This window comes from Pinus tabuliformis, chromosome Q, assembly GCF_031772625.1.
Source record: "Pinus tabuliformis cultivar Carrire ecotype Pingquan chromosome Q, CPIR1, whole genome shotgun sequence".
Taxonomy (NCBI): Eukaryota; Viridiplantae; Streptophyta; class Pinopsida; order Pinales; family Pinaceae; genus Pinus; species Pinus tabuliformis.
In genome coordinates, this window is record NC_142296.1 from 814,593,282 (window position 1) to 814,619,797 (window position 26,516).

Genomic DNA, 26,516 nt, shown 5'->3' on the forward strand with positions numbered 1-26,516 from the left:
GACCTTTCTGGCTTTACATTTGAAATAGTTACTCAGCTATACGAAAGGATTGTTGTGTCCCAGTACCAGCTTTCAAGAGGAGCCATGAAGGACCCCATGTTCATACAACTAATGAAGATGTTGTACATTATTGTGAGACAAGATGTCATTCTTGTGGCTATTTTTGCCGACTTCCGATCGATCACCCTGGTTTGCGTAACACAGTGCATGGCAATATGAGAAATGTTAAATTCATTTCAGAATCAGACGAGATTGATATTGTTGGCAGAAGCCGAGAAGCGATGGCTATGGCCATGACTGTACTACTTGTGTGTCTTAGTCTTTTTATTCATGTCCTTAATGCAGAACAGTCTCTGCGTATCCGTCTGCCTTCATAAGATGATGCCATAATTCAGAAGATGCCAAAGCCGAAAGGAATGGAGCTCGTGAAAAGCTCAGCACGGTATCTAATGCCTCATACATCGCGGCTTCTTATGTCAAATTCGTAGAATCGGGGGGTGCCAGGGTTGTTCCTTTAATCTACAACGAACCCACAGAAGTTCTCGAATAGAAATTTCAAGCAGTGAATGGTTTTCTTTTCACCGGCGGAAGTGCTAAAGATGGTCCTTATCATTAGACAGTTGAAAAGCCTTTTTGGAGAGCTCTAGAAGAAAATGATAATGGAGGATCCTTCCCTGTGTATGCTGTTTGCTTAGATTTTGATATTCTTAGCATGATAGTTAGCAGGGATATTAACATTCTTGAAAGATTTGATGTTGTGAACCATCCATCAACCCTATCCTTTGAGAGTGACGCTGCGAAGAATGGTAGCATATTCAAATGGTTTCAGCCTCATATACTCAGTAAAATGACTTCAGAGCCTCGTCTTTTCCAGAATCAAGTGTTTGGGATATTTTATGTACAGTGGTTGGAGATTTTAATGGTGAGGATATCCAGTGACTGCTGTACAGTGGCATCCAGAGAAAAATACATTTGAATGGGAAATACTAACAATTCCTCACTCTGCAGAAGAAATTCAAGTAACTCAAAGTGTTGCCAACTTTGTTATTAGTGAGGATCGAAAAGGCCGGGTTCATAGGTTTAACTGTGAGAGGTTGACAGAGCTTATATCTGCAATGATTTAGCAGAGTGAACAAGTTAAGGGTCGGTTCTATGCAAAACATGAATCCCTTTTACACAGCTCTTGGCAGGTGATGGTTACAATAACCCATCAAATTGGCGTTGATATAAACCTGGCTGCTTGCCATGAGTAGATGTTTCCCCAATACAATTTGTATCAGGTCTTGGTCCGAGAAAAGCTGCATCATTACAGAAGGCTATTTTAAGGGCAGAAGCGTATTTATTCTCATAGAGACTTATTGACCACCCTTGGAGCAATGAAGCGGTTTGTATTTATAAATGCTGCAGATTTCTTAAGGTTTAGAAGGACTGGACAGGCTGCCTATAGTAATCATGTCATGGATCCATTGGATGATACCAGAATTCATCCAGAGTCATATAACTTCGTTTTAGCTTCTTATGTCAGGCAGCTATTGAAGCTCCAAGGATTCTTAATCTCTCGAGCAGATTAGTGAATCTTATGGGGAGGATTTTATTTTCATTTTCAATGATTGGCATACATCACTTCATCCTTGTTACTTGAAGACAGTCAAATTTTAGGTTGAAGCTTATACAGCAGTTTCAGTGTATTTATAAATGCTGCAGATTTCTTAAGGTTTAGAAGGACTGGACAGGCTGCCTATAGTAATCATGTCATGGATCCATTGGATGATACCAGGAGTCATATAACTTCGTTTTAGCTTCTTATGTCAGGCAGCTATTGAAGCTCCAAGGATTCTTAATCTCTCGAGCAGTAAACACATTAGTGAATCTTATGATTTTATTTTCATTTTCAATGATTGCATACATCACTTCATCCTTGTTACTTGAAGACAGTCAAATTTTAGGTTGAAGCTGTGTTTTATTTAAAAATTATACAGCAGTTTCGTAGCGCGCTACGAAACTGCTGTAGCTGCATGTTTCAGTTGAACCAGTTAATTATGTACATGTGACTGCAAATCTTTTTGAAAGTTCTGTGATCACACAGGTATATGGAAAAGGGTGGCCAGCACATCAAAGACGTGGCAGCCTGTGCTATTTTGAGTAATCAAAGATAAAAGGCACGCTTCTTTGGATTCGAATATGGTAAGGCGCATCAAAGACCGACAAACAGGGGCCTATGTTTCAGGGTAACAGAAATGTCATTAAAGACAAACATGGAGCATTAAAGGTTCATCACAGCCAAACTAAAAGAAGCCATTTGTCAGAGAATGAACCTGTTCTCTCATTTTCCTCGCAAGAGCACCAGTTTGATTGTAATAAATGCTATTTCCAGCATGATGTAGAATTAGAGTTTTAATTGTTTTAGGAGTCCAGCACTGTAAATGAATAGTCAGCTGTAATTATTAGTTAGTTAAAGGTTAATAGGTGTCATCATAGGTAGAATCGAGCTCCCCTCATGCTGGAGGAGGAAGCTCCAAGTAGTTAGGATCATATTCCTATATATATAGCTAGATCATCGATGTATTAGGGGTTGGAGATTTATAAAAGAAACATAGTTTTTATATTGGCTAATGTAAAAGACTTTTGACAGTAATAGAAAGATTACTTTTTCTTCCCAAGATTCATCTTGTGTTCAAAGGCTCAGAATATATGTGGTTTGTCTTTATCCTTTCTGTTTTACAGCTCAATAGACATGCAATCACTCTGAATTCACCTAGTGCTCAGACTTCCTGTGTATGTTTATGAGTTGAGGTTCTTTTTGAGAAATGTTCTGAGTGTTTAAACATTATATGCCTTGGCTTCCATGATTGAGTAGTTAATAGTTTACTGCAGAGGTGTTTGACTCCATGAGCCCAATGGAAGAAGTGTTATTTTGTTGTTCCAACCAGCTTATTTTCATGAACTGTTTGAAGAGTTAGCCATCTTTTCTTGTTATTAATTCATATCAAAAATCTGTGAGAGAACCCTCTCTGACTAAGGAGGCTAAGCCTTAGTCTAAAGCCTGGTTTGAAATAGTTACATGAGATCTTGCTAAGTAGCAGCCCTTAGTACACGATTTTGTGATAACACCATGGATGCACCCATTGTTGATATTTTGCAGGACACACCGTATGTTAGCCCATCATCCAACAATGGAGAGGACCAATCATTCTTTAGAAATCCACTTGATCTTTCATCTGCCTTTTCTGGAAACGCAGAGGGTGAACATCCTTCCTCCTCATCTACCCCTCTATGTGATTCATCAAACCATGAGGATGTCGACCAACATCCTGAATTTTCTGATCTTGGTTGTCGTGATCTCTTCACCTCATCATCTAATAACAATGTTGATTCACTCATTGTTAATCCGTCTAAGCCATTGGTCTATGAAGATCCACTTGTCAACGAAGTCGAAACCCCACAAACCGTCGAGGCACTTCATCCCAAGCTGATGATTACGTCAGGCCCTCATTGTCCTGATGTTGGTTTCGCTACTGATGTTGGTTTCGCTACATCTGTATGCACTCAAGATCAATCTAACACTCAGATTTTACTTCCTCATCTTGAACTACATGATCCCATTGCTCATGCATTGGAGGAGTCTTACATTTCAGGCACTCGTGCACGATGCAAGTTATATTTGTTTCTTTTGTTTACTTGCATGTCATAGTCAAGAGTGTGGTTATGCTTAAAATTTGCACGTAGTCTCACACAGAACCATGATAAGTCCACGAACTACCTATCATATACATGCACTCATTATGTCCCGTGAGCACTTTGAATCACGAAGTGTCGTTGTATTCATTGTTATATCTTTCTTCCTTGTTGGTTCGCACCACTGGGTTGCTCGCGGACCAAGCCTTCACCAACATGGGTCTACCAATGCATCGGTGGCTACATTGTAAGTATCACTTCACGTGATCAGACCCATGTACCGTTAGTGTAGGAGTAGGAGTATTGTTTTCATTTAGTTGTTTGATTGCATGCTTGTTTTCTTACGTGCTTTTTTTGCTTGTTTGTTTGCTTGCTTGCTTGTTTACTTTCTTCGCTTTCATTTTTGCTTCTACTCTTGCTTTTCTTTGTTGATTATTAGTTTGTTCGCTTGTTTCGTTCATAGGTTACCTTGCATGAAACCATGTATGACTCTTGAAGCGAGCTGAATAAAGTACAAGAGGGCTTGTACGGCTATCACTACTTGGTTATCTGTCATCTTGCCTCTATATGATGAGATTGTTACTTTTAGTCCATGATACGTCGAAGGAAAATACGTACTGTTCGAAATGAACCTTGGTGTAAACACAATGCTTGCGCGCTAACTAGTGTCACCTTCTTTAGTTGATTTTTTTTGGGTTAACTCTTGTCAGCTCAGTCAAGTAGAGTGAGGTAGGGGGGGAAACCTTAACAGGCACGTCAGAGACACAATAAACTAATTCTCTACTGGAACAGCCTCTTCTACTCTCAATAAGTTGGGATCCCTCTTCCGCCTCTGAAATTAATAAATGTTATGCATAGTGAAAAATGAAAAAAATAAAAGTCAAAAATGAAAAATGAAAAATAAATAAGGCAAAAGAAGATAAATGCTTCCTGCACGGGGAATTGATGCAAGTAACTCCGTCGGGGCACTAACCAAGCTCGCTGACAGCAGATCCATGCTTGTGTTCCTATGTGACTCCACCAGGGTACTGTCCAGGCCTGCGCGCAATGGAGCAACACCTAAGATGAAACTAAGACTCTGATGACTATACTTCTTGTGCACCTATGTACCCCTCAACCCCAATCGAAACAACTGTGTTGCCTTGGCTTGGAATGTGTGTCAATCGACCAAGGGTTTGGCAAATGCTACATCTTACAATCAAGTTAGTATGAAACCAAGATGAGTTGAAAACTGAACAATACTTTCGGAGATGTTAGACTTTCTTTTCACGAACATGGTCCATTCAGAGAGCTGGAGTTCTACCAGTGTTTCGCCAAGTATTGTAGTGGCTACAACCACCCTCCAAAATTTTTTCTTAGCCTCATTTTGGATCCTCCCTTCCAACCTTTACAGTAGCTTGCCTTGTTTCGTCAAGTTCACAAGCTCTAGTGTCTTTCTTGCACACAGGCAGCATGTCGATCACAGCTTGATCCATTTCCCTCATAGGCTATTCACTCGGACTTGGTCCAGCTACACGCTGAGTAGCTTCCCCTTGAAAAATTTTCATTTCTGGAGGGAAACCAGCCTTCCCTCTAGGAATTGCGCAATCCTCTCTGACAGTGTGCTGGACTCCAAGATTGTGCAATCCTGCCAGCCAACCCTCCCAGCAGGATTTGCGCAAATTTTCCCAACAATAGGATGTTCGGACAAGGATTTACGCAAATCTGGGCAGCAGCCAGCTACTCTGTCCAGAAATTGCGCAAATCTCTTGGGCATCCAGCCCAGCTCCTAGCCGCAAATGCACATTTTTCTCCAGTAGTCTCTTGCAAGTGCAACTGAGTTGACCGGTTCCCCTCCGGGACTGAGCAAAATAGAATTGCATGTATGGGCTTCTTCTCCCAAGGCAGCATGCAAAGGCATCCCTTGTTTCAGAGATCTATGTTTAGCAGTTGGAGGTTACATGCAAGGAGAAATTCCGAAACCTCCCACCAAGTCTCGCTTCCCTTAGATTTGTGGCATGCGTGTCACAACCTTGATGTTATCAAAACTCATCAACCGAACGCTGCAGAGATCATTCCTCACATCAACCTTGCAGCTCTAACATCCCACATCACATCTAGGAGTAGTTGGCACATTCAACTCAGTGGTTTATGGGTAGGCCCGCTTCCCATGCCTTGTGCTGCATTTCTGTCGCTTTTTTGTTTTCACTTGTGGGAGTATTATTTGCTTGATTTATTTGAATGCTTGTTGTCGTTTACACGTATACTAGCTTGTCCTAGATCTGTTTCAGTTTTCGTTGCTATCTCACTGATATCGCATGCATGAAACTGGTTTGCACGGACGTTCACTCAACCGACGAACTGCCTCACTCACATGCATGTTGATCTGTTTGTTGAATCTTTCATTCATGTTTTGCATGCATTTTAAATCACTTCTGCTATCACTTAGTGTCGCTATGCATTCACTGACTTATTTGCTTTCAATTTCCCGTTGGCGAGTTGGGCCAACCTTGGCCCAGGTTCTGCCTTCACCAAGGCTGCATTACACAATCTGGGAAAGGAAGGATCACCTTCCTTTCCAGATTTGCGAATTCCTGCCCAGCACTGGCCTCCAGGACTATTTTTCACATTTGTGGAGGACAATGACTGCTTGGCCCAAGAAATTGTGCAAATCTGTCCCTAGGCTAGCAGTCCTTCCCAGCTAGAATTGTGCATTCCACAATCCCAACAGTCAACAACCATATTGGACTGTGCATTATGCAATTCCAGCATTTAGTCAATCTCCCAGCAGCCCAGACTGTGCCTTGTGCAATCTTGGCAGTCGGTTTCCCAACTTCCCCACCAAAATTACGCGACCTTTGTTATCATGCACCCAAGTATGTTGCAAGTCAGTTCTCATGTTCATTTTGGTTTTAGAATGATAGATTTCTTGTCATGAGTGTTTCCATGTCTTCAGGTATCCCAGGCGTTCATCTGCCTCTCAGCAATACAGGTACAATGGTTTCTAGGAGAGAAGAGACAAAGACACCGTTCAAAGCACACACTTGGGGATGCAGTCGATCAAGTGTCCATGGACTTGCCTACCCACGAAGACATCAAGTTTTTTGTAGACAAGGACATCAAGCAGCAGCATCATGAACAGCAGTTGAAGGCAGCATACCGAATGTAGCAAACGCAGTGAATGAAGCGAATGTAAGAGGAAGGTTGTTGACAACACAGAGGCGGAACAAAGTTGCAAGGTTAAGCAGATCCACTAATAATGAAAGCAGCTTTGAAGACTTAGGCTATGAAGTGATGACACGACATGAAGATTGCGTGAAGGAATAAGATGGAACAAAAAAGTAGTTTCATGTGCTGACGCAGCAACTTAGGAAGAACATGAAGCTTCACAGACATATGAATGAGTTTCAACAGGAATAGGAACAACAGTGGGCGCAACATGCACTCACGGAGGAAACTGTGCCCATACAAGTTAAGGATCCATCCCAACAACTGACACAGAGCAGACATGGTGAGAAGTGTTGTTGATTTCATGCAAGGGATTCAGCAGCAAGCATATCGTTGAGCACACGCATGAAATCCAACCCATTCAACGCACTCACCAAGGCGAAGACAAGAAGCAAGTCCAACTGGGGCTGAACATGCACTTCGGTAAGTTGATGCGCATGACCACCAGCACACACTTGAAAATTAGCATGGACACTATGCATCAGTGTGTTTCTGGTTCAACTGTACCCAAGAAGACCATGCGCATGTTAGCAGACGAGTTTGATGAAGGGGCCGAACCAATGCATTGGTTGCAACTGAGGTAAGAGTTTGCTTCAGCAAGATGTCACCATGAGGTACATGCACACCATCACGGACGACCAAGCTTGGCATCAGCTCACCAGCTTCACCATCATAAGCATGCCAAAGAGTTGGTCTCACCACAACGGACCGAGTGTCAGTGATGTCTTGTAAGGCTTGCTCAAACCATGTCGTCTCACATGAGTACATGTGCATTGTAATGTTGAGTCATGTCAAGTGTAATTCGAGTGTCAAAATTTGGATGTAACAGTCATAGAGTAGGTGAAGATTCATGAGGGTAGTTGAACTTTCACAAAGGGGAATGTGAAGATTCACTCCACCCTTTACTATAAATAGTCCCTCATAACTCATTGTATGGGCTTTTGGTCAGCCAAGCTTCTACTAAGACTACCTTGAAGAAGGCTTGGACAGTATTGTAACATGCCTTGGCTTCTCCACTGGATGGAGCTAGTACATCTGTTTGGAGGAGTAGGCGGATGCAACTGTAACGTTTAACTGTTGGGTCTAGCAGGTTTACATGGATGTATTGTATGATTGTGACTTACACTTGTTTATATAATAAGGGCTAGCACATTTTCATTCGTATGTTGTTATTTTAGTTGGACTGCTCCGATTTCTTTAATGATATATGTTGTTTAACTTATGTACTTGTGTATGAACTCATTCACATGCAATTATATGAATCTTCTTGTTAATGTGTTGCATATGTTGTTAATGTTGTCACCGTCCATGTCGACTGTTATGTCGGACATTAGACAGAACTTTCACTTGAACATTTCTATAAGAATCATCACACTCGTCTCAGACTGATCCGTGACAGTTGTACGTGTTATCTTACCTTGTATGATGTAACTGCCAAATCCGAGTGGACTGCTCTACCAGAATCTATGCATGTCCTTTGGTGTTGTGTGTTCCTAGCTGAGTTGGGACTGATCCCTTTCAACCTAGAACTCACCTTCACCTCCTTCCCCCTTCGAAGTGTTAGAACCTCTCAGACACCTCCCTTAACTCACTTCATCAGTCACACCCTTGCTACTGACAGAGTTGTCTTACTTGCCTCTGTGCGACATCGCGGTCAAGGCATTACCTTACGACCCACTATTGAGACTCCTACACCAAACGGTCTGAGGTATAATTGGGACTTGTTACTGGGGAGATCTCCTTGACGTGTTTGCGGGTCCAACACTGTCAACACTAGGGAAAAAGACCCTAAATTAAATATAACTTCTACCATCAGATCATCCACCTAATGAATGGTTTAGATTTACTAGTAAATTACAATATTTTACAAGTTAATTTTATATCTATTTTTAGCTTCAGGGGCGCTGCCCCCAAACCCTCACCAGGAGGGTGGTGGGCTCTAAAAATCATCATCTCCCCCCTCTGGGCCCCCCTAGCGACGAAAAAATGGGCGGCATTTCCACCCCATTACGAACTAGGGTCCAATGCGGCGATACCTCTCAATAAAGAAGATAATCAGGCTCCATACCCAACATTTTTTGTAGATGATTTCAAATTCATAAACCAACATCTTTATGACCCATTTTTGTTGCTCTTTTGAAAATAATATTTGTTATAAAAAGTATTTAAGACTATCATGATCTTTTTTTACCTTGAAATGTCTTCCCATTAGGTAAGGTCTCCATTGCTTTAGTGCATGTAGTATTGCCAACATTTCCTTCTCATAAATAGGTTTTTGTAAATACTTTCCTTTGATTGGACGACTTTCAAAATCAATGGGTCTTCCTTTTTGCATTAAAACAGCGCCAAATCCGTTTCCTGAGGCATCACATCCAAAATAAAGGTTTTTATGAACTCTGGTGTAGCTAAGACCGGTGCTTGGCACATTACCTATTTAAGATGTTCAAAGGCCTTAGTTGCTTATGGAATCAAGGAAAATGCATCTTTCTTCAGTAATATTGTTAGAGGTGTTTCTATTCTCCCATAATTCTTAACAAACTTGCAATAATACCCTGTCAACCGAAGAAATCCTTGAAGATGCTTTATGGTTGTGGGGATTTCCCATTCCTTAATAGATTTAATTTTGTTAGGGTCTACCTTAACACCCTCATGAGATAAAATGATCCATAAACTTCTGTGGATATTCCATAGGACAGTTCGTCACAACATATCTGATAATAAGATGTTAAAATACTATATTTTTGCACTATTACAATTTTATTAAAATTCTAGATTTGTAGATTTTACTGTAATTAGTGCATACATGAGAATGGAAATTATGCAGAAAATTAGAGAACAAAAAAATAAGCTCACACACATATATGAAACAAGATATGCTCTCTAGGAAACTCTTTCAGGAGAAAACCCAGTTGGAAGGTTAGGTCACTTCGCTCTCTTTCTCTGTATGGAAATATCAATGTAGGTACAAAGAAGTAATGTTTGTGGCTTGTGGGCTACTATAATGCATAGATCATCTATGTATTCTCTACCTCCTATCTCTCCTGGATATCTTTTCTCAGCTATGGAACAAAATGCTCTCGAAAAAATGGAATCATGTTCCTCCTAGTGCCTGATTATAACCCAGCTCGATAGCCTACTAGTGGTTAAGTTTGATTACATCAACTCTTAACTAGAGTTACAATATAGACTCTTCTAGAGTATTTTATATCACAAACATGTAGATAGCCCCTTTTCCATGAATAATGAGGGTTGACGCAACATCCTCCCGAACTATAGGTGTGAAAATAGAAAGGTCAACTTCTGAGTGACATGACTTTTGCATACAGACTTTGATTGATGTGCTTCTTGCGCCGTTGGAAAGGTCTCTATGTGTATAATAGCATGAAAATGTGTTGCCCTCAATTGGAAAATTTTTACTCCCCAAAAAATGTTGTTTTAAGCTTCAAAATGTTCACAAAAGGTTTTAGACCCTATTTCGCCAAACTGGGTCCCGCTGGTAAAAATGGTCTTGTGCGTTGATTCCTCTACTTTTTCCACTCAAAATGCATTGATATAGATGAAAAAAAATATAATGATCCAATTTGGATCATACAATATGACCCAAATATTCTACCTCCTGTATTTCAAAGAAACATTTGGAGAATTGTGCATACAATTTTTTCTCCTCCAATAATTTGAGCACCTTGTCAACATGTTGAACATGATCCTTCCAAGACTTGCTATAGATTAGTATATCATCAAAAAATACTAACACAAATTTTATAAGGGTTTGAAAATGGAATTCATCAAACCTTGAAGTGTGGAAGGTGCATTAGTAAGGCCAAAAGGCATGACCAAAAAATCATAATGACCCTCATGAGTTCTGAATGTTGTTTTCGAAATGTCTTCAGTGTTCATTTTAATTTGATGACACCCTGAACAAAGATCCAGCTTGGTGAAGTAAATTTCTCCATGTAATTTGTCCAACAATTCATCAATGATAGGAATGAGAAAATTATCTTTAATAGTGAGCTTGTTGGGCTCCCTATAATTCGAACACATACACCATGATCCATCATTCTTATGGACCAATAATACTAGAGCAGAGAAAGAACTTTGACTAGGTTTAATTATACCATCCTCTAGCATTTCTGCAACCATAGGTTCAATGTCACTCTTTTAGGCATATGGATATCTATAAGGTCTAATGTTTGGAGGAACACTTCCTAGAATCAAATGAATAGCATGATCATGATCACAAATAGGTGGGAGGCCTTTGGGAGTCTCAAATACTTTGGAATGATTGTACAAGGACTTTTTGGAGATGTAGAGAAATAGATAATTTTGATGTTTGAACCTCTAGTGAGCATAATTGTGTAATGATGCCCCATCTTCTTTCTTCATAAGCTTTGTCATGCCATTAGAGCTAATTATCTTTCCTGGTTTCCTTGTGATACCCCTTAATTAAACTTCCTTTCCATCCCAAAAAAAATCAAGAAAACTTCTTGAAAATTAAAAGCTATCGTCCCCAAAGATTGTAACCATTGGACTTCTAGTACAACTTCAACACCACCCATTGGAATGGAAAGCATTGGACTAGTCAATACATATTTCCCCACGGTTAGCTTGATATTATGGCATTTTCCAGAGAAATTTATAGTTCCTCCATTTGCAACCATTACTTGACACTCTAGTGTTGGATATAGGAAGCAATTCAATTCCTTAGCTATCTTACAATGAATAAAATTATGGGTACTACCTGAATCAATCAGAAATATTACATTTTTCTTCTTGATATATCATTCTATCTTGAGAGTTTGAGCAGTAGTAATTCTTGCTAATGCGTTATAAGATATGGTCAGATTCATTTATTCTTTCTTTAGGGTTTGTTCTTAGTGTATATCTGTCTCTTTTGATGTTTCTTGTTCCTTTTCTTCCTCCTCTTCACAATCTATATACAATAATTTCTTCTCAGCACACATATGACCTTTAACGTATTTGCTATAACAACTATAAAAAATCCCTTTTTCTTTTTTTCTCCAATTTTTGTGATGTCAACCTTGTAGGTTGTGGAAGACTAAGAGCAACAACACTTCCATCTTTATAGTTGTGAGTGGTAGACTTCCTTGTTGCCATAATTTTGTTTTCAAGTTTTCTTACCACCTTGAATGCCTTCTCCAATGAATAAGTTTCCCAAAGGAGAACCTCATGTTGGATGTTATACTGTAAAGTCTCTTTGAAGACATCAATCCTATGCTCCTCTGGAATATCGGTTGCCCTAATATTCAATTTTTGGAAGTCTTCAATGTGCTTTGTCAATGAAACCTTTTGTTTAAGATTTATCAATTGGCTAAAGAAGATGTTGCTCTTTGTATCTTCATAATGTGTTACCATTTCCTCTATAAAAATCTAAGTGACAAGTGGTTTATGAGAAAAAATTCATCTATATCATACAAATTGATTGGGTTCTAAATATAAAGATGCAATATGTACCTTTTGTGAGGGTTGCACATCTTGTAGATCAAAATATTGTTCCATCTGTAGTATCCATGTTACCAAATCCTTGCCATCAAACTTCCTTATGTATATCTTTGGAATGTGGTTGTTCTTAAACCCCACATTGGAGTCTCTGAAATCATAATTCATATTCATTTTGTCCTCATCGTGATTTTCATGGATTACCTTGTCTCCACCAGGAAGCCTTTCTTGCAACAACTTTGTCAACCCTTCCAACTTGACATTCATCACATACATGTTTACTTTAAAAACCTCCATGTTGCATTTTATACCATCCTTGTCCCCTTTTAAGTCATCTGTGTCATTTTTGGTTGCTCTTTGTGAGAGCGAAATTTGCACTTGGTCCCATAACTTTGATATATTGTGTTGCAATTCTTCCTCTTCATGCATCATAGTAGATATTTCTGAGGGCTTAATGGTTGTAGAATTATTTTTTTTGTAGGCAATTTTAGAACCAAATACTGATATTTGTGCTTCAATATGCCCTTTGAATCCCTTCAAACTAGTTTTTCAAACAAAAGTTATGCAAAATCTAAAAATACACTTTTTTCTTTCTTTTTAGGAGCTCGATATTGAAACTATTGTATCTCTGTGATTTTGGATCTCCTAGATCTAAAATTCAGTCTTGTGGTAGCCCTCTGAGTCTTCTTTCCAATTCCACAACTCATACTAAATTTGAATTCTTCGAAATAAAATTATGTCCAATCTCGCACAATGACCTAATTATAGACTGGTTCAGTAGACCGAACTTGTACGGAGTGCCACGTGTCACTATTGCGACCTTCGGCCCTAAAAACGATACGAACGATACTATAGTCTTCAATTTCAACGGTATTTTACAAAATTAAAATTTGATGCTCATAGAGGAAGTTATGATGATTTTCCCAAGGTCATCTATTTGAGATGAAATCCTGGAGCATGCAAAAACCCTAACTTCTTCGGACCATACCTCCGAATATATAGCGAACCAAGATTTGAAATTTTTATAGGAAGTTCATTAGGATTTCGGCTCCTCGTGGTAAAAATTTCAAGTTATGAAACTTCGTAAAAAAAATGTAAAGCATAAAATTCTATGATGACCTGTTTGCAGCAGCGAAACCCTAGAATCCAAAGCTTTGATACTAAATATTATGCAACTAGCTCACAAAATAGAAGAAAACATAGATAAATGACTTATAATTTTCCCCTTTGAAGGGAAACCTCCTTTGTATTACATAAATGAACAATTATTCGATGATACAAATGATAAGACCTCCTTGGTATATATAGGGAGTCTAAGGGGTCACAATATAATTAGAACCTACATATCAATAACAATGTAAGGGCACAACAATAACAATTATAGTGGGCTTCTATGGGGCACAACAGTAACAACATGGGGGATACATAGGCATGACAATAACAATAAGGGACTACACTAACAATAACAATAAGGGGAATACACCAATATTATAGGGACCTAACAAGATTCCATATCACATTGTCCGAGTGGGTTATCAATTGTCTCCAGTAGCAAGCACCACAATGTCTCCACCTGCCAAGTCGTTGATCAACCTTCTAACAAGCACCCTAGTGGTTTATCAACCCATTCAACGAGCTCTAAGTGATTTATTAGCCCTAAGGCAAGCACTTAGAGGTTTATCAACTGGGACAACAAGCACTAGTGGGTCACTTTCTCCACTATGTTCTTCAATGGCCCATCACAAAACCAAATAACAACATTGTCCATACACCAAAAATACAGGGATCTTAGTTCCATCTTCTCTTTTCTTCTCTTCTCACTCTACATGCTCCCCATTTGTTACTCATTTTGCATGCTCTGTTTAACCTCCTTGTTCTCATTTCATCATCCTCTATCGGTCTCTTTTTTTGATGACTCTTTTCATTTATGTTGTGTGTTGACTCCACCAGCATGTTTTCCCAAAACATAGACAATATGGGGTTGTCCTTTACTTTGGATACCCATACTCAACCTCCTTATCTATTGTGCAAACCGTTTAATTCCATGAATAAATGAAATGGCATGGGTTAATCAAATTCTAAGAAACATCTCCTCCTCAATCTTTGAATTCGTTCCACTTCCCTAACTCGTCCATATTTATATTTTCACATTTATTTACATGAATTACAATTCATAATGAAATTTACAAGAGAAGTAGCAAAAAGGGTTATTACAGGATCAAATGTTTTGAGACGCAAAACTAAAAAAAAAAAATTGCACCTCAAGATATTTAATCCCTCTAAACGCTTGTATATCCAAGATTAAGATGGAACTTTGCTAGTTTATAAATATATAATTTGTGATAATGTATTAAAAAATACATATATATGTGGGCTATATGACAAATTTATGTTCTATGTCTTTAAAATGGTTGTAGATGTTTAAAAATATTATTATTAAATAGTATAATACAAACATGAACGTGAATTTTAAGCTCTATATCTATCTGTTTAATTGATTACAAAATCATTTGAACATTAATTCAAATTCAAATCAAGATATATTGATGTTACCATTTTTTTAAATTCAATGTGCTTGTACTTTTAGGTTTAACAACTTTGAAATCATTTCTACCCCTTCAATGCCACGAATTTAGTAAAATTGAGTAAAATTGATCACTATTTATGATCTTAATATTAAGATGATATCAGCTCCATTCGTGTAGGATCCCTCAAAAAAACATTCACAAATTTCTCCTATAAGGAGGAATTTACAAGAAAAAACCATGAATTTATATTGAAATATTCATGAACCTTGATGTTATGATTAGAAGCATTATAATAGTCAGAAATCTATAACAGCTCCTCGATGGGGGTGGCATTAAGGTTCTGTCCTAATCACAAAACAACAATGGTGAAAGTGAAGGCAAACATGGCGATGAGAGTCAAGCTCTTTGTCTGTCCTAATCACATTCCAGTGTGGCGTTCACATATCCCTCAGTCACAAACTCACCTACCATTGTCAAATTGATTTAAATGCGGGCATTTGGTGGTTGAGGAGCCTTAGTTCGACATTCCCCTTATTTGTTGTTTCCACCCATCACAATTTGTTATGGCTTCATCCCACGGAAGAATGCTTACAGAGTGCAGAGACTAGCATAAGCAAGGCACACCACACCCAAGCGCACATGATTTGGGTTTTTTATGTCGTTGTTATCATGCATGACATGACGCACACTTGTCCTTCTATCATTTTTGCTCGGTCAGGTCTTCTCTCTTGCTCATTTGATCCTCTCATGTTGTTTCCCATTTATAACCATATGGGCCTTGTCTTAGGGTGACGGATTTTCAGCATTGTTCAAGGGAAAGTGGAAGATTTCCAACTGTTGTTATGCTCCTAGTTGTGAAGGTGGGAGCTCAACCCTTTCAAGGAAGGTTTGTTGATATCGACTTCACAATTTCTTTCTCATCGTCAATCTACTAGTTTATGTGCGTCATTTCTATTTGGCAGTCTATCTCGTTCTTGCAGGTGCCCATGTTCTTTTTTTTTGTTTCTTCACAACACAGCGACGGGTCCCTCTTTTGAGTTGGTTGTTGTTACCCACAACATCACCCCAAATTATTGATTATGTGGGTATTTCATCCAGCGACCCTGTATTGGTATATGGTCTCTGGTATCCTAGTACATTTTTTATCTGGTTTTGATAGTCTCACGGCTCAGGTTTTGGCTAATCTGAGTTTCCTAACTCCAATATGTGATTTTCCTTTGCAAAGTCAGCGCCTCTAGGACGCTGAATCTGTAAGTCATTTTGAGTTTTACTATTTTCCCGATATACTCTCTAAAATTGCGAGTTGTTCTTCCTTTCTATGGTCGATGACGCCCTCATTTGTCTCAGTCTTCACACTTCTGTAATATTGCTTATTGGACATTGTAGTCTCTTGTTCATCCCTCTTTCACTCGTTCATACACATATTCCATGCCATTACATGGCACCCAGACAACGTCTACCTAACTGTTGAGATGGCACTTCAAGCACATCTTCCTCTTGTCATCGGCGTCTCTTTGGTTGGAACTCAGTGGCTTATCACTTTGACTTTGTTCCTGCTGAAGTGAGGAATGAAATTCTTCACTTAGAAGCAAGGGAGTTTGGGGACTGGTTATACTTTTCTAACTCTAAAATCAGTGGTAGCAGCTTCAGGTGGACTCTTGACCCAGGGAAATTCAGAAAGAGGAGGCTCCATTTCCTTCACTCAGCGGTTGTGCTCCATCAGCTAGAAACTTTGCTTCACATGGTCATCCACAATAAGCAAGTTGACAATTATCAATTATTTGCAGGGCGGGAGGAAATTTAGCGAATTCTCTGAGATATTAGATACAATCTAGGTGACATCGTGGCCAAATTAACACAGGTAGAGCATTTTGTGGTGTTTGACTCAGACTCTGGATCCGATACGCAGCCTCACCGGCATTCATCAACGCTCCAAGAGATATTCTGCGCCAAGGCAATTCCAACTCCCTCTCTCCAGTGGTCATATCGGATTAACAACTTCTCATGGTTTTTGCATCTCATTTTGCAAACAAGGTATGCCTAGTTTTTTTGTGCTTGTATCATTTCCATGGTTTCTTAGTATGTCATTTTCAAACACTGGTTTGTGGTCTGGTTTACTCTAATCACATGTAACTATTTATGGGTAATGGGCATAGCCATGCTCATAATATCTTTAAACAAGCTTTGTCTACATAGCTAGATGTTTTTGTAAGTTTTGCAAGTTTTAAGAACAATGAGAAGTTAACCCATAATAAGATCTAAGGTTGTTACTGATAAGAAAGGTGAACTTTGTCTTCACTACTGGGAATATGAGATCTTATAGAGCTTTGGGTGATAAAAAGCTATGAATAAAAACATAGAAATATATTTATGAAGCTTAAAAAAAACAAATCTATAACAACAATCAATTATACCCAAATAAATAACCAACCTACTTTTAAATATAATGTCTTAAAATTTCTTTAATTCACCTGACTCAATTCCCTCGATTCACTTTCATTCCTCAATTCATCATCAGCTCAATTTATTTATATAGCCATTATATAAATAATTTATATTATTTTTTAATGAACATTATCATGACATTTCATTATTTTTTAATGAACATTATCATGACATTTCCTCCTACTACGATGTAGATTAGGTCTTAACACAAATACAGTAAGTCAAATGATCATAAAGAGCAGCCAAAAAAAAACCCGAAATGAAACCGAAAACAAAATTGGAAGGCTGCCCATAGGCCATCATCCGCTTCTCACTCAATGGAAGGCGCTCTAGCGCAGTCCACATGTAAAGAAAGATAACACATCTCCAACGCAAGAAGATATGGAAATTATGTAAAGTGTCAGCTCATCTCATCACTCATGGGTAAGTGGAAGTGGACCTATAATCCGTTTATGGGAAGATCAAATCCTCCCTTAAGTCGGGTTCCATAACTCGATGAGTTGATGGAACAGAAGTAGCCTCGTAATCTTTGTTCTTGGTATTCTGAATGGGAGTTTTCAGCGGATGTACTCTAGAAACGTTGAGGAAGTATGAACCTACCAAAGTGGCTAAATGATCAATGGGATTGCTTGCTTACTGAACTTCATGGGGCTCTTCCAGCGGGTAGAGAATCTCATGATCGTAGGGGGTGGGCGTTCCCATGGAAACCAATCTTTCAAACTCTGCCACCTGGAAGTCAATGTGAGGGTTTGCCAAAAAATCAGAATATTATGTTGTATTTTGACTAGACTGTTGTTGAAAGGGCAAATCAGAGATATAAATTTGATGCAGCGGAACTCACGCATTGGATGGACAGAATGATCATGTCCTTTCCTAGGATTTCGGTCGCTCATATATACCGTGAACAGAACAACGAGGCAGATTCCCTATCAAAAGAAGGCTGCAGATATGCTACAGAGGTTAGGGAATAGACATCTAAAAGTAGTCTGACCACATTTTATCTAGTTTTGGAATTTAGTTATTTTCGTGTAATTTCTCAGTTTCAGCACTGTGGCTCAATGCTTTTTCTTTGGAGGGGGGAGTGTTTAGATGGGTAAACGTAGGCAGTTTCTAAATTGTTTCAAGATCTGTTATATATGGATGAAGCTCCGGAAGTGCACTATAATAGGGACATTATAATAGACACTATCTATGTATTTTGGATGCGCCTGAAGTAGATCTATGACTATGTAAACTCGCTTTTTGAATGAAAAGCGAAGTTCGTTTTTTTCTGCTGGAAAAAAAATTGTTGGATTTTGGCTCACGGAATTTTTTTTATAGCTGAAAACTTGAAAAAGAAAGGAATTAGGAGACTCTTCAAGGTGCCCTCTATGTAAAACAAAAAGAAGAAACCTCGATTCATTTATTTCTGAAATGCGAATTCATGTAAGACAGTTTGGTATATTGTTTTTGCAGAACTTGGGAGACTGAGTACTATGCCACACAGATTGAAAGGACATGTCCCATCTTATGGAGTAGACAAAATCCTAGCACATTCATGAACAAGCCAATTCTCAAGAGGTATTGACGGCATCCATCGGACACCAAATTCTTAAGGTGGAGAAGCTGATCGGCTAGGGACAAATCCTTTTTGCCACAATCAATTCTCACTCAAAAGGCAGGTTGTCGCGCAAGCCATGGGACTTATTATCAAAACAGTTTGGGCAAAAGGGGCTCGAAGGAAAATTGTATTAGTGTTAAAAGCAGAAGAAAAGTTGTGGTTAAAAGATATACTACTAAAGGGTGGGTCTAGAAAGAACCAACCCTGTTATAGACTGGAAAACCAAAGAAAAGCTTGACTTGGCAACTCAAAATGACAAAGGAAAAACTCCAAAGATGATCTCAAAACAAGCAGAACTACTTCTTCTTTGATGAAGCCTTGAAAGGCAATCAAAGGGCAGCAAGTGTGTAGCTATAAAATAAGGGAAAAATAAGAACTCACTTTTGCCTAAAGCAATCCAGTGCAGTAAGTGTGAGGAATTCACTTGATCCCGGCCAAAAATAAGAATTCACTTTCACCTGGGTGTAAGTGTTAAGATAGGTCACAAACAATTAACTCCTCCTCACTCGATCCGCTAATAAAACCCCAAAATATTAGCATTTTCAAGGGCTAATGCTTTTAAAGTTAAAAAGGGATTTAATAATTCTTAGTGATTGGGGTTCTTCAATCATCATATTCCACATGCACTTTTAATCAAAGCCCTCAACAGGCTTTGCTAAGTTTACTTGTTATTCAAAGGCTGCAATTTATTGGGGTTCTTCAATCATCATATATTTCTAGATGCACTTTTAATCAAATTCCTGGAGAGGCTTTGCTAAGTTCATTAGTTATCAGAGCTCAAATGCTGCAAAGAATTTTGCGCTTTGTGAATTCTAACGACATATTTCGTGAAACATAACAATTCTTCCAGTAATAAGGATATTAATAAAGAAATCGGATTAGATCAAAATTAAAGCACATCAACATAATAGACAAGTGGCAAGTAATTCCAAAGGAGGGTACTAGTATTATTAATAAGCCTTTAGTCCCTTTGGTAGTACATTGCTTCAAGTAAACCATCACATCTTTCCATGTCTACTCCTTATCCATAAATTATGGGGAGTCCACATAACCTCGATTCCTCTATTACATGATCAATAGATATCAGTTTCTGTTGATTGTTCTATATTTTAACTCTCCTAACCCCTTTGAATAATGAAAAGCAAATATTAACCCCCAAAATGTCCTTAATGGGGAAATTTTTCTCTAACAGCTATAATTTATGGGGTGTCAATATTTCACATAGTTTTGTTCCTCCACATAACCTCGATTCCTTTATTACATTATCAATAAATATTAGTTTATGTTGCTTGTTCTATATTTTTAACTCCAAGCAAATATTAACCCACCCACACCGAAAAGTCTTGACTAGGGAAGCTTTTTTCTCTAACAGCTATAAATTATGAGAATATTTCACAGACTTCTATCCGTCCACATAACCTCGATTCCTCTATTATATTATCAATAAATATCAGTTTGTGTTGCTTGTTCTATATTTTAACTCCTAAAACTCATTTGTATAATGAAAGGCAGATATTAACCCACCTAGACCAAAAAGTCTTGAATGGGGAACTTTTTCTCTAACGGTTAAATTTGCGATGTGTTAATTACCATGACTATGGTTTCAGAACGAGGTGAGCCAACAGTCAGCTATTAACCAGGAAGGGATTTTCAATTGATTGATTCAATAACCAACTTTATCAATAGCACAAATGACGATTCAATTACATGTGAAAAGAACAAACAGTAGTAGAGGAAGAAATTAGTCATCGTAATCATTTGATTCTAAATCTCCATCTCCACCCTTATCCCTCATTGTTCACCAGCTTCAAGGATTTTGTAAATGAAAATAACCGCAGCAAAGACTGCAAATATTGGAAGACCGGGCTATATCAATTCCTAACAACATCAACCTTGCTAATGGTTCAACCGAAGGTCGGAGCAAACCTGAAATCAACGACTTGCTATTGGATTTCCATTTTTAGTGCTCTTGTTACAAAAACAGAATAGACAGTTCTGCATGAAGGCATCTAGCCTGTTATAGATTGATCAGTTGTTGAAATCAATTGAGATGCAGCCAGAAAACAAAATTTTGCATTCCCACATGGTAAAATCCATTAAGTGGGCTCTTCTTTTGACAAAAGACTGATGATGCAATAAATGAATTCAGTGGAAATTGACAGGAAACAGTTACATGTATGATGTAATTTTCACTTTCAAAATCACGTGATCATACATCTATAATGTTCCTAGGCAAGTACAGCAACCTTTGGTTGTTCCATGTCAGCCTGCAAGCTCTGGTAGTACTCGACCAAGACTTTCCAACCACCAGGACACATGAAACCATCAGGAGGGTTCTCCCCATTCCTCGCATAACCACGCATCTGTGCCATGGAAATTGTACCAGTTAAATTCTCTGTAATCTCTCAGCCTTATATGGTGAAAAACAGGTCCATCAAAGCACTTGAATTAATCAACAAAAAGGTATTAATGTCAATCAAAGAAGTGCTTAGATGGCAGAAAACTTATAATAATAAGTGCATTATAACCAGTGATAGCGTCAAAAGAACAGCACATCCATCATTTAATACATACCTTAGTGCCCGAAATAAAAAGGAAATCTTGGGGCCGCGATGGATCAAAAAATGCCATTTTCTTTTGCACTTTGTCATAGGCAGCAACCTGTGCAGATTTAAAGAGGAAACCATTTCAAATCTTGGAGTCGTTAAAACGTTGAAACAGTCATTCAGAAAGGTAAAACAAAAGCTACAACAAGCTAGTGCATTCACTGAATGATCATTACAAGGAATATTGAGAGAACGTAAAATGCTCTTTAAAGAACATTGATTCAGAGTTTGTGAATTACAGATAATAAAGATATAATTATCCTATTGATTTCTTAGCAGCAGCATCTTTGAAGTTCCCATAGCTTTATCAAATATAGAGAACCATTTATGCTCTATGCAACTAAAGTGCAAGGCGAATAGTTGATACCCTAAATGGCAGAATGTTGAGCCTCTCAAGTCCAGGGGCCATACTCAAAACCATCTTCCCGTGATCTGGATCATACAAGTCCCGTTTCTCCATAGGATGACTCATGCCAGCAGGATCACGTCCCACAATATAAAAGTCAGCCCCTGCATTTATCCTTGCCTTTGCATGCCATTGGACTTCTGTTGGTCCTGCATAATGCATGGGTGATGGGAAAATAGCAACAACTGTTTTATCTGGGTCAAGCAAACCTTCTTCAAGAACCTGAGGAAAAAGGGTGCAAAAAGTTAATATCATGATACAAAGGTAAGTCATTCTTGTGCTAGTGACATGACCTTCCGAAGACTGCATCTGGTCTAGTATAAAGAATAGTTACCTTCTTGTGTTGTTCCATTCGCACACTAAGAGGCACATCATCTGCCTTTATATACCCTCCCAATGGATGAAGCAGCAAAATAGGATTTTTGTATCCCATTTCAAGAAGGCACCTGCGAGTGTCAGTCATTAGCAAGGCATGCCCATTGTGTACAGGGTTTCTCAGTTGAAAGGCAAAAACGGCATCTGCCTCACGTCTCTCAAACTCTTCACGGAGCTCCTTCGGAGAGAGCCTATAGTGATCAAGGCCATCATTGTACTTGATCCGCTCAAGGACCTCCAGATCCCCTCCAATTAGCCAATTTCCTGCAGAAATTATTACCTCTTCTGCATAGGGCAATCCTGGTGCTGTTGTTCCCCATGTTCTTGCAATCCTTTCTTCTTTATTGTGTTTATATATTTCAATGCTGCAAAAGGCAAAGCTTGGCCTCAATCACTGTTGTAACTTGTAACCTTAAAGAAAACGAGATTTAGCAATAATGTTACAGAAAATAGAGATTGGGCGATTCAGCAGTCCGACATTATGAGCTATCAATTCTCAAGATTAATGCATATCCAAAGTTTTAATAATGATCAATTTCTCATCAACTTGATTAGACATTAACAGGGGTGAAACGAGTGAAATTAATCTCAAACATTAACCATTACCTCCTGGTCCTCTTGGGTTAACCAGAACTTCACAAGGGGAAGTGGGATTGAAACCGGTAATATAACTTCGCAGGGGTGGAGAAAACGAATCAGTTAACCAGAACTTCAAAGGAGTGAAGAAGTGAGCTTAAAACACGTGAAATAAATCAGTTAAATAGAACCACACGGGCCAAGAAGATTTGAACCAGTTAAGCAGAACCTTACAGTGGAGTGATGAAGAAATAGGCTTCAAATCAGCAAAATAAATCACATAATGTCAATCATTACTATCTGGACTTGCAACCAACAAACAGATGTTCACAGGGGTGATGAAGTAGGGAATGAAACCAGAGACATATATCACATAGGATTGTTCATGCTTCTGTGATCTACATGCAGATCCGGAAATTGTCCAGAAAATCACATATATAACCATGTAGATTCGAGAAAGAAAATAACTTAGAAGTTCCGGAAAAAACTCCCACAGTTTTATCATGAGGGACAGATGAGCATTTTATAAGATTCTCCTTATAAATTTAATTACAAAATATCTTAGATAAAAATCAACTATACATTATTTCAAAGCAAATACATTGAGATGTTTCCTTTTTTACTGGTTTTAAATGTTTCCTTATTTTCTAGTTTTAGATGTTGCGAAGGAAGGAGGGGTGTGTATTTTCTCCGTTACCCAATCAGTTAGATTTTTCTGATTAGTGTGCCTTTCTTGGTTGCCCATTCTAGAACTTGCCCCTGTAACCATGAAATCACAAGGTCGCCTATAACAAGACTCCTCTGGTTCAAGCATGGTTCAAGCATGCTTGACCATGGTAAGCATTTTCCACATAGTAAAAGCCAACTACATTATTAGATAAAACAAATACATTCAGATGTTTCTTTTTTAACTGTTTTGGATGTTTTAGAGGGTTCCTTCTTTTTCAGTTTCAGATGTTGCCAAAAAGGGAGGAGTTTGCTTTTTCTGTGTTGCCTAATCAGTTAGATGTTTCGGTGTGCCTTTCTTGGTTGCCCATTCTAGAACTTGCCCCAGTAACCATGACATCACAGGGAGGTCACCTATCACTAGACTCCTCTGGTTGAGGCATGCTTAACCATGATAAGCATTTTCCACATAGTAAAACCCACTTCGCTTATAGCTTAGAAACAAGAAATGACAGTTCGAGAAAATTATTGCTAAATTAAAATGATTTAACAGTGGCCTACAAAGTGCAAGCATATCAACCAGCACGACTTAAATGGCCACACCATATTGATAGCAGATGCTGTTACGTATTAAGACTATTCCAAGACAATAAAGAGTTAAAATGTTACCCCCATGTTTCTGTAACAACGCAAGTTTCCAGCACTACGGAGGACAAAATTCCAGGTAATAAATTAATCTACTCCACCAAATTCCCCTAATCTTTCCCACATATCCCGCTTTACACCATTTTAAGTGAATCGTCTAGGACTCGATAGCTCGCCCGAAATTTCAAAAGTGAATGTAATTGACATTATAGAAGTTTGTATATCGTCTACACAGCAGAGGCGTAGTAGACAATCTTAAGGGGGGAATTTTCCCTACTTCAATGAGCCTTGTCTTAGCAGCACCCCACCCATAAAAATTGCAATCATATGCGCCTATAGAAGCATAGCTCAAAGCGGAGAAAGCAGGAAGGGACACTTACTTGCGAAGAATCGCCACAAGATTGCCACCTGGACCCAAAAGAGAAACATCCTTGGAATTACCAATGGCCTCCTTCTGCAAATCATCAATGGCCAATACAATAGGAATGGACATATTGACAATGGAATCATCCTCCAACCTGAGGAAATTGAAATGAAGTGCTTGAAGGAACTCGGCCTGTCTCATGAAGCCGCTGAGAGGATTAGCCCATCCTTCGCTCAGAACATGAACCCATTCTAAATCAATCCTACTTATCTGAATCTGAGGCAAAGAAGCAGCCTCATCCCTCTTTGAAGCCCTATCGCTTTCTGGGACTACCAGATCCACCAGCCTCCCTCCATCTGGCTCAATCAGAGAAGACCTCACACTGAAGCCCTTTCTCAATACAATTCCGGAAAATGAAGGAGACGGGGAAGACGACATGGGGGTGGGAAATAAATTGGCCTTGGAACTAAAAAGCACAGAATTCTTGGGCAAGGAGTTTTGGAGGGGCTCATTCAACATAAACCCAGAAACAAATGGACAACCCTTAGTAGGTGCTCTAGCAACAACGGCACCTGCCAAAGCCATTTTATACACCACCCTCCCCAAAAAGAAAAATGTAAACTCGCCTTCAATTCAATTTGGGCAGAAATAAACACGCACACTCTCAATTTTCCCTCGCAAATCCTCAGGTCGTTAAACTTCCGTGCGGAGGTCTTCGCGTCAGCACTGCCAAATAAAATTATTGTTCCTCGTAAGGGGCGTGGCAATGCGCGAGTTGGACACCCAGAAACTTGAGGCTCAACACTAAATTTTGACAACCGCTTATCGCAATACTGAGCCAGACATTAAAATGGCAACCGCTTATCGCAATACTGAGCCAGACATTGAAATGGCACTTGGGTATGTGAGGGGATTCGGCGAGCCTTTTATATTTGAGGTGGTTTGCATGGGTCCGGCGAGGCGGCGGCGTGATAGGTCATGGAATGGAATGAATGGATATTGTAAAACGGAATCTTCTGCTCACGGCTCTTTGGGGGGATGAACCTGCCCTTGTTCTGGTCGCACAACCCAGAATCACAACAAATCCTGCCTCCTCATGTTTTATTTTTTATATACCTGAAGAGTTTGTGTCTAAATTCGTTAGTTTTTCTGTATTTTCCAGGCGGTTTCTGCCGGCCTTTATCAACATGATTTATGCTCCACAAATTCTACTTTATAACATGAATGAGTTTGTGTGGTTATATCTTCCGGATCCATAACATGAATGAGTTTCTTTGTCTGTCTGTGTTCTACCTGTAATGGTCAAGGAACCTTGTGTCTTTTTCTTCTTTTTTAAGGGTAAAGAAGGGACATACTTTCAATCTTCATCATTCCATTCCATTTGTGCGGTCACCAAGGTTCAATGGCGGATATTATATATTTTGTGGTGGATTCCGGAGGTGCATGCCTTTGCCTTTTAGAGACGAGAGGGAGTAACCACAACCCGGACATCAGCCATCTATTTTATACCAAACCTAAAACTTCAAATATTTTCACATCAATTTTGACTTTTGTTTTCTAATTTTTATTTTTTGAATTTTGTCGGGAAACATACCCATTGAAACCAATTATATATATTTTTCAGCACGAAAAGGGCTATATTTTGTATTTATTCATAGGAGAAAATTTGTAAGCAAAAGATTTTGGAGATCACTGAGATATAATATGGAGAGATATGATATAGACAACAAATAGGCAGAATTTGGACCCAGTGCCAAGAATATTTTTCAAAAAAAAATATATAAAGCATTGTATCTAACCTATTTCTTTCGAAGATACATTGTATCTATTTTTTTTGTTTGAACAAATATCGGTTAGTTTATATCTTTCTCTCTTCTTCTTCTTTTTTCCATGATATCACTTTTTTTATTTTTTTAAAATAACCAAATAAGAATTTAGGGAATGAGTTTTTTAAATAAAAAGATAA

The 26,516-nt window shown here is 38.7% G+C and overlaps 1 protein-coding gene and 1 pseudogene across 1 annotated transcript; one reads left to right on the forward strand and one right to left on the reverse strand.

Annotated features, from left to right (window-relative positions):
* LOC149222146 (putative gamma-glutamyl hydrolase 3 pseudogene) overlaps positions 1–1,124 on the forward strand; it is a 130,013-nt pseudogene extending 128,889 nt beyond the window's left edge.
* A 19,710-nt stretch (positions 1,125–20,834) lies between these two features.
* LOC149222147 (ATP sulfurylase 1, chloroplastic-like) lies at positions 20,835–25,720 on the reverse strand. Its single transcript, XM_089385279.1, has 5 exons — positions 24,567–25,720; positions 22,259–22,664; positions 21,886–22,146; positions 21,487–21,573; positions 20,835–21,275 (listed from the first exon to the last, which is right to left on the reverse strand). Exons 1-5 carry the CDS (start codon positions 25,133–25,135, stop codon positions 21,141–21,143), a joined length of 1,458 nt encoding a protein of 485 aa, XP_089241405.1. The 5' UTR covers positions 25,136–25,720; the 3' UTR covers positions 20,835–21,140.
* Positions 25,721–26,516: the final 796 nt, after the last annotated feature.

Coding starts and splice junctions, on each gene's coding strand:
- LOC149222147 (XM_089385279.1), bottom strand. CDS start 25,135: ATGGCTTTGGCAGGTGCCGTTGTTGCTAGAGCACCTACTAAGGGTTGT. Junction 21,574..21,885: donor TCAACATTCTGCCATTTAGG/GTATCAACTATT, acceptor AAATCTGCACAG/GTTGCTGCCTATGACAAAGT. Junction 21,276..21,486: donor TTTTTATTTCGGGCACTAAG/GTATGTATTAAA, acceptor TCCATGGCACAG/ATGCGTGGTTATGCGAGGAA.